Source organism: Panthera uncia, chromosome D1, assembly GCF_023721935.1.
Source record: "Panthera uncia isolate 11264 chromosome D1, Puncia_PCG_1.0, whole genome shotgun sequence".
In the NCBI taxonomy this organism is placed as follows: domain Eukaryota; kingdom Metazoa; phylum Chordata; class Mammalia; order Carnivora; family Felidae; genus Panthera; species Panthera uncia.
The window spans coordinates 97,111,750-97,127,523 of record NC_064808.1 but is presented as its reverse complement, the minus strand read 5'-3'; the positions used below and the strand labels follow the sequence as shown (position 1 = coordinate 97,127,523).

The 15,774-nt window shown below is 50.8% G+C and overlaps 1 protein-coding gene across 4 annotated transcripts in view; it reads right to left on the bottom strand.

The window, feature by feature from the left end:
* Window positions 1-3,885: 3,885 nt before the first annotated feature.
* The window catches only part of SIK3 (SIK family kinase 3), a 217,436-nt gene continuing 205,547 nt past the window's right edge, over window positions 3,886-15,774 (bottom strand). For all 4 annotated transcript variants that reach the window (XM_049621030.1, XM_049621050.1, XM_049621039.1 and 1 more), the window contains 4 exons: window positions 6,901-7,064; window positions 5,915-6,047; window positions 4,834-5,004; window positions 3,886-4,103 (listed from right to left, as the gene is read on the bottom strand). In XM_049621030.1, the coding sequence (XP_049476987.1) occupies window positions 4,847-5,004; window positions 5,915-6,047; window positions 6,901-7,064 (455 nt within the window). In that variant the 3' untranslated portion in view covers window positions 3,886-4,103; window positions 4,834-4,846. The remainder of the gene's footprint in view (window positions 4,104-4,833; window positions 5,005-5,914; window positions 6,048-6,900; window positions 7,065-15,774) is intronic.

Sequence of the window (15,774 nt, the reverse complement as noted above, 5' to 3'; positions counted from 1 at the left end):
GTTTCCCAGCTCGGGGATCGCAAGGCGTCGGGCTAGGGAGTTCTGGTGATGGCATCCTAACAGGCGGGATGTTTTCTTTTCTACTGCCCTTGCTCACTAGTGTGTCTGCCCCATTTCATTGCAAGAGGTTTGCCTCAAACTAGTCCAAGCCCCTCATTACTCATAGTCTGGAGAGGAAGCAAGTCCTCTGCATCTCAGCGTCAGACAGGGGTCCAGCCAGTCCCTGCTGGAGGCATCAGGTGCCCACGGGTTGCACTAGCTGCGTAGTAAAGGTCCACCCATGTAGGCCCTTAGTCCCAGCGTGCTTTTTCCTTGATCTCAGGCACCTCCAGAGTGACCATTTGTGGAGCGTGTCGCCAAGGGGCCAGCCGGGAGTGCTGCTAACTCGCTGCATGAGTGGATTTTGCTCAGAATGATTAGCGACTCATTTCACAATTTGTGTCCCAACGTCGTACTGGTCACTCTGAACTGGGAGGACTCTGTCCCCTGCTAGACTTGGCACATAACAGACACTCAACAAACATTTACTCGATGCGTGACAGCAGGCACAGTAAAGGGTCCCCGGGATGGTAAAGGGGCATCTGAAGGAGCGGGCCTTGGGAGGAAATGCAGGAGTAACTTCCGAGCATCCAGCCCTGTGCTCGAACGGAGAGGACGGTGCTGCAGGTCAGGACCAGAGACTTGGGATTGGGATGGTTCAGACCGAGCGGGGGGCAGGGAGCCCCCATGCCCGTAATTCCTTTTTGGCAATTCTGTCGCAGCTCCTGGTGACGGAGCCCCAACCCAGGCCCCGGGGCAGGGCACCGTCACCCCCCACACACGATTCTTTCCTGCCCTCCTACTCAGGAGGAGACCAAGGTGCAGGTGGCTCACGTATGAGCGGCTGGGGCCGAGGTCTGGCACCGGGGCAGGCACACCAGCCCTCCGAACCCCTGCCTCATGGTTAGGGTGGGGTGGGGCACGGCGCAAAGTCAGAAGGAGAGTCCAGGAAGGGTCTGTGGGCACGGCTCCTGCTTTCTAGAGCTCAGATCTCTGGTCTTTATCCAGGAGGGCAGCAGCCCACTTCGGAAGCTCATCGCACCTCTGGCCCAAAGGCACCCTGGTGATTTCATGGCGGGGACGCAACTGCAAAGGTCATTACAAGATGTGGAAGGCATCCGGGTGGGTCACCGAGTGCTTCCAGATACCCTCCCTCAAGCCTTCCACACGTGTGTACACACTCAGAGGATTTCTAGAAGATCCTTCTTGGAAGGCTCTTTCCATTCCCAACAGTCCCACAGTGACTTTCTCGTGCACTGTGGGTGCAAAAGCTTTCGTAAATGCCCTCTTCCTACTCTTCTTTCTACAAGCTTCGTATTTCCAGCTTCAGTGATCTTTCCTCACAGAAGAACCTCAACCAGCTAGCTCTTAGCCATGCCTGGGACCAGGCTGGAAATTCCACCCTGCCCTCTGGAATGCAGGTGTGAAAAAAGAGGAAAGCTATAGGAAAAGTCCCCTTTGTGTCCTAACACTTACCGGGGGCAGTCACATCACTGGGCTGGTTGGGGTCACCTCAGAAAGGCCCCAGGTCTTTGAGAACCTCCTTCCCCTGCCTTAAAAGCACCCTCTCAAGGAATCGGTTTTCCATCTGACTCAGCAAACTCAAATGCTCCCTTCTGACGGGACAGGGTCCAAGTGGGGACACAGTGTGGGCTGAGTCCAGGCTTCTAGAGAATGCTAGCTTTACCAGGCAGGGTGAGATAATGGATTGCTCAAAGCTCCGCCCAGCGCTCTGTAGGCTTCCTCAGCCTCCCGGGTTCCAGCTTCCACCCGCCTGGATGCTTCTCTCAGCTAGACTCTGAACCACGAGGCAAGGAGCATTATCAACATAAGATTATGAACAGGTTTTTATTTTCACAATCCCCTACCGTCCAACTAAGGTATTAAGTTATAAGTCTGTATGCTGCCCACGACCACCGTCACGAAAAGGACTAAAAGTCTCACTGCCACAATTTGGGTCTGGAGATCTTTTTAATCCATTTTTAGTCCAACATAAATGAGAAAGAAAAAAATACTTCTGACATTTTCAAAGAGCAGAAATAGGAAATTATGTTCATATACATTCAACATATACTGCGCTTATTGGTTACTACAATACAAAGCGATGATCTTTTACAAGTGTAGTTCGCGGGATGGCACGGTCAGTAGGCTCACTGGCTTTCACCTGGCTGGCTGCTGGAGGACGGCAGCCTACTCTTCCATGGGCACAGTCCCATGTAAACGCACCAGGCCGAGCACGTGTGTGAGGGGGCGGCTGGGGGCATGGGAGCTGGAACGAGCCCAGAGAAGTCCAACGGTGGCTGTTCGGGTCTTCTCGGCGGCCTCCTTCTGGCGAGGAGTCAGTGGCCTCACCAAGCGGAGGGGACACTGGGGACCGTGCAAACACGGGACGGATCCCAAGAAAGGCTCCCTCTCGCAGTGCGGAAATCCACTCGAGGGACATCGGGTCCAGGAGCTGAGCTGCCGGTATCAGTGAGACGGACGAGCCGCACGGGAATCCTGTCAGCAACATCAGGACGGCCATGCGGGGCACCCGCTTTCTTCTGTGCAAATTCAGGGTGAAAGACTGGGAGGGGCCTGGGGACCCTTCATTCTCCTTTCCCAGGAAAAAGGATCGAGAGTCAAAACATTTAACATCTCTTTCTTGGTTTGAAGATCAGATCCTCTGTCAGCCCCCAGCCAGCAGAGAAGACTTTGGTTTCTAACAGTGAGAAAACACAGAGAGAACGACAAACGGTGGCTACTGCATATGCACCGCTCCCCGGGGGAGGGAAGGAGACCACTACACCTGTCACTGGCACGAGTGAGAGCTGCTCACGATTACAAGGTCTACAGAAAACACTTTGAACAAAAGGTGCAAGTCACAATTCAAATAGAACAGAATCTGGTTAAACATGTCTCTTTTAAACAAAAATTCCTTTTGTTTTTACTTAATAATAATAATAATAATAACAATAATATCAACATTTACCCAAAACAATTCCTACATGATCAAGAATTAAAATAGGGGCTGAGGATGCCCAGGGAGGAGGAGAAGGTTAGGAGAGAGGCGGGGCCGAAGGCAACCTCCTGTTCTTCTTTGTCTGTGTCAGAGGCTGAAGGGAACAAGCGTGTGTGCGTGTGAAGAAACAATCCTTGTACAGCACAATATAAAGTGAGAAGCAAAGGGGACACGAAAAGCACAGTGAACCACTGTTGGGTGTTCAGTCTGTGGGTGGAACCAGCGGGACGGGAAAGGCAGCCAACTTTCCAGGTTGTCAGAGGGGAGCTGGGTTACGCAGCGGGAAGGCTCACACGGAGGGAGATGCTCTAACTGGCATCCCCTCCAGGCCAGGCCGCTCTCGGCCCCCACACTAACGCTCCGATACGCTCTTGGCCAGGCCAGACAAGCTTTTCATGGGATCCGGGAGGTCAAGACCTTCCTAGGTTCCAGACTCGGCGGTTCTGTTTTGTTGGTTTTTGCTCTCTTCCTGTTTTCCAAAGCGCCAGGGGCCATCACCCCTTCCTCTCTCCCTTTCCCCAGCCACTAAGATTCCAGAGGATGTTATCTGTGAGTAGTTGCTCCTGTGGACAAGCAATGCAGGGAAATGGAGAAACGGAGGTGCTCTGTGGGGGGACGCAGGGCAGGGGAGTGGCTCTGGGTCTCCTGGCCTCTATAATTTTAACTGCTTTGTTCTTCTGTCTCAGCAAAGGAAAGGAAAAAAGAAAAAAACAAGAAGAGAGAAACAAATAAAAAAGAAAGAAAATCACCTCCGAAAGAAAATATATCAAAAAAAACAAAAACAAAAAAAAACAAAGTAAACCAAACCTCCAACTCAAATATACCAAATACACTTTCACAAAAGGTGGCGAACACGAATATCCTGTTTATTTCCTTGGTGACTCGGTCATACAAGCAAACATGGCAAAACCCCCTCAGAACCCGAAAGAACCGCACACTGATGAACCAAAGTGAGGGAAGGAGCCGTGACGCTCTAGGTGGACAGAAACACAATGGCAATTTGGCGCAATGCTGCGAGATACTGTTGGTGTGAAGTCATTTCACTCCCGAGCTGTACACAAACCTGCAACAGAGCAGACACACACACAGGAGAATCAGCTCGGAGCAAGAGGCTCCAACATTCGTTGGAACACTTTCACGAAACGCAACTGGCTCCCTTTACCTCAGGTAGTTTAAGGGGTCTGCCATGCTGAGGCGTGAAGGCGGGTTTGCCAGACGGCTTAACCTTCATCACTGTTTTCTGTCAGAGTTTTCCAAGACAAAAGCAATACTATCTATGTACACGTAGGCATTGCTCCAGCCCAGCTGCTCAGTTTACCTGTTTTCTGCCACTGGCCTCTGAGCACACAGCTCCGCTGTCTGGAATATTCTTCCGCTTGCAGTATGGCCTTGAAAACTTATGGCTAGACAGGTTTTCTTGCCGGGGTTCCTGCCTCAGGACCGAGTTCAGGACTGTCCTTCCCCTATTACCCTGGCCAGAGGCGCCCCATCCTCCGAAGCCGCAGCTCACTTCCTGTCTCTGGGCAGGCTACGGCACCTTCCACACGCGTCTTACCCCCGTAAGTAAACCAAGGGACTATGGCCAGCATTTCTCCTGTATGCTCCCCACCTGCCCGCCGCCCCCCCCCCCCCCCCCCCGGAACAACCAGCACAGCGCTTTGTGACAGAACACGAAGATGCAAAGACGGAGAGGGGAGTGGTGGCCTAGTTCACGGGCCACCACACACACAGAAGGATCGGGGGCTGGCCCTCGGCCGAAGGGCTGGGTTGGCCCTGGCCGGGGAGATACTCACTCTCCGTTTCCTGTTACACGCCTGCCTGCTCCATGCTGAAGGAGACCTCGGGGTGCTTGTAGCTGAGCAGAATGTCTGTGATGCACGTGGATGGATAGCAAGAGGAATTTAAATGCTGGCTGCCGTCAGCCAGGTCCGGATGCTCGTGACCAACTAGATTCTCCCTGCATTCTGCAAGACCAGAAAGAACACGCGAGCTTAGCAGAGAGCTGGGGCGGGGCAGGGGAGGGGGGCGGCAGGGAGGTGGTAGGTGGCGGGGGTGGCGGCAGGAAGAGAAGTCTGAGCACCCTGGAGCGGGGCTCCCACCCTGAATTCTAGCTCACAGCAGGTCCTAGGCTGTGGGCCGGGCCAGGATTCTTCCCGTACTAAGGGCTCCACTCGGCCCCATTCCCTTTCTGTCTCCCACCTCAGGCGCTATCGCTACTCCAGTGTGGACGAAGACAGCACGCAGTGCCCTCGGAAAGACTTAGCTCTCCAAGGGAGGAGACCATTTTAGTGCTAGCGGGCACGGGTCACTGGGCACTCTTCGTGCTCCAGGCATTTTTCTGAGCACCGTAAACTCGTTAAGCACACAGCACAATCTAGGATATAGGCTCTACTGTTTCTGCCACTTTAGAGAGGAGGACCCTGAGGCTCCAAAAGGTTAAGCGCCTTGTCCGTGGAACCTGTAAAGGGCAAAGCCAGGATTTACTGCTGACCTGTCCATTCCAAAGCCTACGCTTCTATCTGTTATGATACCTTCCTTTACTGGTTCTAAGAAGAGGCAGACATAGTCCCTTAGGATACAATGCCCTCTAATCAGAGGTAGAAAGATAGTTGTTAAAGCAGTATCTTATCAAAGCTTTACAAAGACAAACGTGATACCCCTGCCCTCAACCAGAAGGCCTGCTTCTTTGTATACCCATTCTCGATGGAGACAAGTGGGGAAGGCTTTTGTGTCCAGACCCCTCGGGGAAGCTATGGCTTCCCATCTTCCCCTGAACCCTATATACAGAAGAGGAGAACAGTCACTAGTGAAGATGGCAGGGGAGGGGTGCCTCCAGAAACTTCCCCAGGGTGCCCCATGCATAAGGCCCCTCACCTTCATTTTCCCCATCTTGAAACTGCTGGCTCCCCATGAGCGAGGACTGACTGAGAACCGCATCTGACATCCGGGCGGAACTAAGTGCTTTTCCAGCCACGAGACTCATTCCCGGCAAGTTATCCAGCTGCACCTACAGAAAACAATTAGGAAAAGAAGTCAGGATACCAGAGAACGTGCCACTCTCAGGTGACCCTTAGTGACAGCCGTTCCCTCTAAAAGAGCCCAGGCGCAGGGCAGCCTCAGGCACTGCTCCCGAGCTGTGCCATCTGGCGGTCACAGTGCGGGAAGCTGCCCCACCTTCCCCGTGGGGTGGGTGGGGTGAGGGATGCATGGTGAACCTCAGCAGATGGTCACATGCCCTTGACAACCACACGGTCTTCCAAAACCAGATTTCTGACCTGTCCCCTTCACCAAGAGGACCTGGGTCTGAGGACCGGACGGTCCAATAGTGCTCTCCGAGAGAACAGCGGCATGCTACATCTGTCCTGCTGGCACAGAGCCACGAGCCTCAAGTGGCTGAGTACTTGAAATGGGACTAGCGTGACTGAGGAACTAAATTTTTATTTCATTTTAAATACATTTAAGTTTGGATGGCTACATGTGGCTAGTTGCTACGGGAGGAAGCAAAGTTCGGTTGATCTGGGTTAGGTCCCTTTATCTGAATCATTCAATGGAACTGTTGGAAAACTAACCAAAAGTCTATGGGTTCACTTGCTTGGGCTGGAGTTTAGACTGTCTGGGGAGAAGTTCAATGACTCAGACCAGAAGGAACAGATAGCAACTACTGTTGATTCCTTGGTCTGAAGTTTAGAGCACAGATTCTACTGGTCTCTGAAGTTGATTCAAAGCCATGCCTGCATCGTTCCCAGAGAGGCTGGATTCTGGCTGGGAAGAACGGAAGGGCACAGGTGACCCCACAGGACTGCTGGCAAGGTTGGGACCAGTAGGATCCCACTTCTGAGAAGTAGGAGAGGCCAACATACATAAGCATCATCACTGTTCTGGATCGTGTGGTGTCTCTGGAGGGTCCGGGGCCTGTGGTGCTCGTTGACAGAGGGGCGTGTTGGGTACCCAAGTCCATTGTGATCCGGCAGCTCCATTGCTTGTCCCGGAGAACTTCTATCCATGCAGTTCCCCATCACAGACTCTGAGGAGACACAGCAAAACAGGGTCAGCGGACCTAGAGTTTCTCCCGATATTGTCACTCCCATCAAAGAACTGTCTTGCCAGAGGCAATCAGCAGTGGTGAGGACCATGTGTATACCATTTGCTAACCCTCAGCTGGCTGCTCAGGGTACTTAGAGGAGCCTGGACCCGCCTGCCAGCCCCAAGTCCCACAGCAAATAGGAGCCTCTTTATGGAGGGATCACAAATCCTCACGAGAAAAAGCCCATACAACGAACGGCAGGTGACTGGGTCACACTGAAACTTTCTTGTTTTCACTCCTCTGTTGGCCTGGCAGTATTATTTCCCAAACCTATGTGCACATAAGAATCTTCCGTGGAGCTCTCAGGAACCTCTAGCCTGGAAGGATGGCCTCCATCCTGTGGATGTCTTGTCTCTCCTTCCTTGGCTTCCACCTCAGTGGATCGGCCCAGTCCCCTCTTCTACTTTTTGAACTGCTGTCCCCGACTGCTTCCATGGCCCCTCCACTCTTTACATTTCCACCCTGACCTCTTCTCTCTCCTCACACTTACTTTGGTAATATCATCTATTTTCAGGGCTTCAACTATATTGCCTCTAGATAAAGAATTACTGAAATGCTTTTTTAATAAGCTCCAGATCCATAATTCCAACTATTAACCTTACCCTGGAGAAATAACAGACACCTAACACTTACCATGCCCGGTTCCAAACTCATCAACACCCTGACCCCAGGCCGTGTCTCAGACAAACTTGTTTCCCTATTTTCCTAACCTTCCGGGTGTGAGCTCGCAGGGTGCCTGTTGGTTCCGTACTCCTGGTTCCACATCACCTTAAGCCTGAAGAATCTACCTCTGCAATGTTGGTCACTTCAGTCCCTCTCTTTCCAATCTCACTGCTTCCGCCAAAGCCCCATCACCTCTTGCCTGGATTACCAATCATCCCCCCGCTAACCATCCCTCTACCGCTACTCTATAAAGATTAATTCTTAAGTAGGGTAGCCCAAACAGCTCCTTGTCACAATGCTGTCCCAGCCTACCTTCCAGTGAGTACTACACACTACGTTCCCCCATGCGTAAATGTGCAAATGGGAGCGCTTAACTCTTCCCCACCCACTCTCGATTCCATGCAGGTGCCCTCACTGTTCCTCTCTCTGGAAATGGCTTGCTGCTTCTTCCATTCCAGCCAATCTAAATCAACTCATCTTCTTAGGTCCATCTCAAATGTTACCATCTTTTTTTAATGTTTATTTTTCAGAAAGAGAGAGAGAGAGTGAGAGAATCCGAAGCAGGTCAGGCTCCAGGCTCCAAGCTGTCAGCATAGAGCCTGATGCGGGGATTGAACTCATGAACCACAAGATCATGACCTGAGCTGAAGTCAGATGCTTATCCGACTGAGCCACCCAGGCACCCCTCAAATGTTAACATCTTTATGAAACTCTCTCTTCAAGCAGATAAAGATCTTTGCTTCCTTTAAATGTCAGAAAATTTTAAAGGACTCTTATTACTCTAACACTATTCCTGACATCATTTTCAATTGTGTATTTGTCTTGGTTGTTCTTATTAGCCCGTAAGTTCTCTGAGAACAAGAAGTGTACCTTATGCACGTGTGAGCCTTTAGTATTCCAGAACAGTGTCCTATATCCAAGAGTTATGTAATAGTTAGCTCTTTAACTGATATTAATATATACTCTCTTAATATGGGTTACTATCCTGCCAGAGTCATGCACCCTCTGGACTAGATATTGGAGAGAAAAGCATGCAAGAGGACTGAATATTTCCTCTTGACCAAAGGTGGTCAAGAAGAATACCAGGCCCACTGCTAAGTTGATCAGATACTCCTGGTCACACTTTTGGCTCTGGTCCTTAAGAGCCTGGCACCTGAACATATGTGTGGTTTGCTTGCTTGATCTTTTCTGGTCAAAGCTCCTTGGCAACTATTGGGCTTATCTTCTGATGAACTCCCCCTTGGCGAGACCAGGTTTTAAAAAAGTTCTTAATAGGAAACACGGCCCTAATGCTAACCATGCCCTTCCAATGTTTATTTGAATAATGGAAGTAAAATGTGCTGTGTGAGTGTTGGCTACAGGGTTTCAGGTCTCCAGATTCAAATGGCCTCCTACAACAGTCAAGGTTAGGCCTGGCTCAGGGGTTACGGTGGGTGGGGAAGGGAGTGGAACCAACTGACGTGCACGTTGCTGGTAGTGCGACGCATCTGGAGGAAAAGGAGAGGAGGGAAGCTTCCCAAATGCCAAAGGTGATGGCGAGTGAGAAATCTTTTGGAAGTTCTCTGAGCAAAGAGGCCAAAGAAAAGAAGTGAATTCTTTTGCTATCGAAGCTAAAAGCCAGAAGAGACAGGAAGAGAAAGGAAAGCCAACAGCAGGACTTGCCGAGTGGGCAAGTCCTCACTCCTCTTCCCCACGTGGCCCGCCTCCTCTCGTTGGGCACAGCTCACGTGCTCACCCTGGGCCCACAGAACCCATGGGCAGGAAGTGGTGCGACACTGGCTCTGTGGTCCGCTTCGCCAAGAAGCCACATAAACAGCTGCTGCTTACTTTTTCGGAGCATTTTCCAATGCCTGTCTTCTCTTCTCTGAGAGCTAACACCAAACACTCAGTTCCCTGGGGTTCTTTCCTTCCGGATAACACAGCTGGTTGCACCCCCCTCTCTGCTCTGCCAAAGACGACACAAGAGCTCTGCTGTTTAAAGATTTCCTCAAACATAAGGAAACAGCAAAGCTAACAAAATGTACACGTTCTGGTTCTTGATATCCGGCTCCTTCCCACCTCTTCTAGAGGCCTCCTCTAGAGTTTATTTGTTAAGTAGGCTAAGTCTCCTCTCTCTCTCTTTTTTTGAGTTTATTTTTATTTCTGAGAATGAGGCTTCTCCAAACCCAAATACCCACCCTCGTCTTCCTGCTGTGGGGAAGGTCGCCTGGATCCTGCCCTCCTTGTCTGCTCTCCTCCTGGCCCTCAAGTTTGGGCCCAGCATGCCTGACAAGCACCGGCACACAGAGCCAGAAAGCGCTCGAGAAATCCCTCAGTGAGCCTTCCTGACTCCCCAGCCTAGAGCTCAGGAGCACATGTTTGGGGGTCAGAGAGGCCCAGGCTGGAATCCCGGCTTCCGCAGGACTCCTGAGGAGTGGGGGCTTGGGCAAGCCCCCTGACTTCCCTGGGTCTCAGTCTATCGGGAAAGCAGGACTTACCCAAAGTCGTGAAAGTGCTTGGTGCGCTCAAAGAGCCCAGCAAACCCTGGGGTCATTTACACTCATTTCAGAGGTGTCGGTTCTGAGTGCACAGGGTGTGCCGAGCCAGCTGATGAAAACAAACGAGGATACCCTGCGTCCAGAATTGTGGGCACAATTTACCCATACGTGAGCTAACAAATGAGTTACTGACACTCTAATTTCCAGAGTTTAGTTTACGAGTTTGGTTTAATTTCCTCTTTTTAGGAGGAAAACTTACTAACGTAAGTTTAAAACTAGATGAAAACAAAGCGGATTAGTAGGAGTTAGGCAACAAAGTTTCGGTCTGATCCACATATCAGAGATCCGGAAAGGCTGGCCTCTTTGGCTTGGGAGAGAGCATGCCAGGTGCCAAAGGAGAGGGGAGGAGGCATAAATGGGAGAACGTAAGGTGGTAGAATCCGAACACTCGGAGTCAGGGGCCAACCCCATCACCGACAGTGTATGCCATCTAACCTATTTCCCGATCTGAAGAATGAGGGTTGTCAGGGGGCTCAGAAGACACCAAGGGCCAAAAGCCCTTTCTTAAATCGTAAAGGACTGCATGAGTAAAGTATTATTTTTAAGAAGAATGTCGAGTCCTATGGGGCGCCTGGGTGGCTCAGTTGGTTAAGCGTCCGACTTCAGCTCAGGTCATGATCTCGCGGTCCGTGAGTTCGAGCTCCGCGTCAGGATCTGTGCTGACAGCTGGAAGCCTAGAGCCTGCTTCGGATTCTGTGTCTCCCTCTTTCTCTGGCCCTCCTCTGCTTGTGCTCTCTCTCAAAAATAAAAACATTAAAAATTTTTTGTTAAAAAAATTTACAACGAGATCATGACCTGAGCTGAATGTTGAGTCCTGAGTCTCTAGACCTTTGTGACCCTCCATAGTACTCTACTGACCAGTGGGAGGGGGTGTGTGCAGGGCAGGGAAGGCCACTAGCCTAGTGACCGAGGGACAGGAGACCCAGGCTTGAGTCTTCGGTGCCTTGTGCCAGTTCAGCAGCTAGGGGCATGGTCAAGCTCACCGAAGGACACACCAATACTGGTGGAAAGAGGACCGCCGGGAGCAGCGTCCTCAGGTGCTGACCAGGGTCGAAGCCAAGAGTGTCCGGGGGCGGGGGGGGGGGGGGCACCCGATCACGCAAGGGGCCAAATACACAGAGGGACGCGGTGCACACCACCCACTGCCCGGGAACTTCGGGGCGGCTTGCACAACACTCTATTGAATCTGTCAATGTTGACTCACCCTTACTCATTTACTGGGCTTTAAGAGAAAAGGAGAGAAATGACTTGGGTACAGATTCCTCTTAAAGGTTCTGAGGGGTGAACCCGGCCCAGTCTGTCATTGTTTCACCCTCCGTGGGGCCTGAGTCCGCAGATAAGCTGCTGAAGCCGACGAGGCTCGGGGGAGAGGATGTGGTTCTTTGCCAGTCCAGCTGGTAATCTCACTGTGTAAACCGGTCATGCTGTTGTACTTACTTATTTGCCAGGTGAAAAAATGAAGCGTATGTAATACCACAGAGGGAAGACAAAGCTTATTTCTCCTTCTAGAGTGACAGACAGGGAGATGACAGGCAGCAGGGTACACGGAAAGCCCTGGAAGGCACGCTGGAAACACACCTTGGGCATGTTGCCTGCCCAGTGCCCCAGCAGGGCCTGGCCCCACGATGACGGGTAGAAGCAGCCATAAAGGAAAGAGGTGACCGTGGACGCTGATCTGTGGCATTCAATTTTCCTTGACTGACACCAGTGATCACTGTTCATCTACCCTGAAGAAATTTTCAGAAGGTCGCTCTAGCTCTGTTCTTTAATAATTATGCCTCTTACGGCGCTCATCCTGTACCCCTTCAGGGTAACGCTGTTTATGAACCTGCCTGCCTTCCCCCGGCAGGGTAAAAGCTTCCTGAGGGTAGGGTCTTTATCTTTTCATCCCTGCACTCACTCCCCACAGCACCTACAATCCTGTCTGGTGCAACCTTGTCATTCAGTGAACTTGATTGCATCTGTTGTTGTGGAAATAACCGATGAAGTGCTTGGGAACTAGCATGTACCTACACAGAGATGGAAGGGTCATTAAAGGAAATAGCAGGCATTCCTCTCTGTCCAGAGAGATAAACAAGCTTGAGCCTCCCCCTCTGGCCTGTAGTGAGCTGGGAGAATAGCATTATGACCTTTCTTGGCAAAAGCGACAGCAAATTATCTGATGGTTCTTTGGTAATGTAATACTCCAAGCTCTCAAGTTCTTAAAATTATAGAATCATGGCAGCTTAAAGCAGCAAAAGATGGTGGAGGCACAGTTTCTACTGTAAAAGGGGTCGTGACCTGTATATTCCAGGGTGGCTGTGAGTTGCGAGCCTGAGCCTCGAGCGCGGGGCAGAAGGGCTACAAACGGGAACTCCATTCTTCCCTCAGGGGGCATGAGCTTCATTACGCAGGGAGAGAAAGGGAGGAGAGGTTATATGGCAGGCCCACAGAGGCAGCTCGGGCTAAGGCAAGGACAATGGGGCCACCTGAGGATAAGACACCATTTTAAACACACAGGTGTACATTCCCAATGGGGATTTTAACTCTTGAGCAGCATCAGGCCTCTCTGAGGCTATGCGTTTCCCTGTCACGTTAGCCTCACCACGCTGGATTATAAAATCACAGTAATAAGCCTGCAGCTTCATTTGTTAAAGATAACTGTACATGCGGCTTCAAAAGTCACAAAACAAGAACAGATGTTAGAGGCAAAGTGAATGGTACTCAAGCATGAACGGGCATACCTTGTAGCTAAGTTAAAGAGTTAAGTTTAGAGCCAACTGGGTAGACACAAGGGAGAATAATCTCCACAATGTACTAGCAAGCAGGGCAAGAGCTGCTTCCAGAAAAGCTCACATCGAAGGTCAGGAAAAGCACATTTAAGAAAAAAGAGGACTCTGGGGGGGAGATGCTGGCAAGACTGATAATGAGGCAACAGGTACAGGGGAGTCTTGAGCTAAGAGCTTGAGGCATATGCTTCTGGCTAGATTCCTCCAGACAGCGGAAGAGAGGGCTGTAGGGGAGAATGGTGATGGTGGTGGATGGGAGAAGGTAGGGAGAAGGAAGAGGGAGCAGACAAGGGATGATGATCGCTCAGCCAGGAGAGGAGGTAGGGGAGATCTGTCACAAGAATCACAGTCATGAAGCTCTGGCCGGAAGGGAAGGCACCTGTTGCTGGATCTAGATCATGCTCTGGATTTTAGAAAACCTCTGCCCAGGTATAAACAATTTGTAAAGTGGTATTAAAGACAAATTAATGTTCACTGGTGCTGTGAACTTTGGTTCTATTTATTATCGGACACAATTTCTGTTTTCACTTAATAGCCAGTTTCCCTTTGTGTCTGTATAAATAACACACAGTAGGGGCACCCTGGGTGGCTCAGTCGGTTAAGCGTCTGACTTATTAATTCAGCTCAGGCCATGATCTCAGGTTCAAGCCCCATGTCGGGCTCTCTGCTGTCAGCGCGGAGCCCGCTTTGGATCCTCCCTCCCCTGTGCGCTCTCTCTCAAAAATAAAATAAATGTTAAAAAAAAAAAAAAAAGAACACACTGTATACTATTATACCATATGTAATTGTCTTAAACTTTAATAAGTTAACATTTTACAGGCACGTAGGTGGCTTAGTCGGTTAAGTGTCCAACTGTGACTCAGGTCATGATCTCGCCGTTCATGAGTTCGAGCCCTGCGTGGGGCTCTGTGCTGACCGCTCAGAGCCTGGAGCCTGCTTTGGATTCTGTGTCTCCCTTGCTCTCTGCCCCTCCCCTGCTCATGCTCTTTCTCTCCCTCAAAAACAAATAAACATTAAAAATAATAATTAAAAAAATTAAAAAATAATAAATTAGCATTTTAAAAGTGAAAAAAAAACCAAAAACAAAATTCCTGCCCTTAGCTTCTACTATTTCCCTGATGTGCACTACACCACCAACTTGTCAAGCCTGCTTGCCCCCCCCTCGGCCCCCCCACAAACCTCACAGAGACCTTCCCACCCACTGGTCCCGGCCCCTGCGTCTCCGCTCCAGCCAAATGGGAAATTCCTCTCCATCCACCAAGACCCAACTCAAAGAGCACTTAATGCTGGAAACCCCACTCCTCTGACTGAGAACCTTCTGTCCCCCATCTGGCGTTCCCAAAGCTCTCGCACCAGCCAGCTACATTCTGCCTCGCTTTAGGTACCCAGTAGACCAGCACCCCCGGCAAGGGGGGGGCGATACTCTGACAACGATGGGATACAGGTGATAAGCCCCCCTGGCCTTTCCGTACACAGGAGTCACACAGGAGGGAAAACCGAAGAGAAGTTAGCATCTTTGAAGAAGAACATTTCCAAAGGTGTTTCCATACATGGCAACGCAGGTTGGGGGGAGCAGGGGGTTCACACTATTCGCTCCAGCTTCGCTCCTTCCTCATTGCCTCGCACACCGGGACATGCTGGGTCAGCACCTGCTGCGGTGAGCTGAGAGTAACGCTTGGGTTCGGTGCCACTTGACAGCAGTTGACCTTGGGGGCGAATTACATAACCTGTGCCTCATTTGTCTCACTGGTAAAATGGGGACAGGAAGAGCTACTGCCTCATGGGGTTGTTATGAGGATTAAATGAATTTCCGCACGAATAGCAGTGGGTGTCTGGCACATGGATGACACCGTAGAGATGTTAGCCATTCTCTTTTTTACGCCAAATATAGGATGCTAATCTGGTGAAAGCTTTCCTTCACACAGGAAGCCTTTCCACACTATTCCTGATACTATCACCCTGCCTCTGCTGGAACACTCCCAGTGACAAGAGGCTCCGAGGCGCTAGGGTAGCTTATTCTGGAAAGTTCTTATTACAGTCTTCCCCAGGAGTTGACATTTATTTCCTGCAACTTCTATCCTGTTCTTGGTCCTGGCCCGTGATATGGACCCCAAAGAGTCTAATCCCTCCTTCCCTCTGGTAGATACGATGGTTCTCCTTAGTCTTTCTTTCCCCTAAGCTCAAACATCCCCACCAGGTCTGTCAGCCATTCCACATAGGACCTGGTTCCGGAATCTCCCACAATCCTTTGTCCACCTACAAACACAGCAGCCACAAGTGAATCCAGTATGCCTGCCTGATGCAGGCCTCTAAGCTGGATGGCACCCATTTGGTCCAAAGCCCAGGATTTTTAAACTGTCCTGTGCAACCGCATGGCCACCCCTATCGGTGCATCAGTAAGCACAGCCGGGAAGCGCCAAGTCCTCTTCATAAACGGATTCGGAGCAAGGCCTTCTGTCCGACTCTGTGCCACGGAAACTAATTCCCCTAGGAGTTTGTGCACTGACCTTAAAGGACAGGACAGAAGACGCAGGTAGCTCCGAGAGGGGAAGGATGGGGGATCCGCTCGGTTTCCAGGCTCTACCTTTCCTGGATTAACTCATGTCCCATGATCTGTGTGGAGGGGACGGAATCGGGGCAGGTTGTGTCTAGGATGCCAACGGAACCAGATTTTCCAAGTAT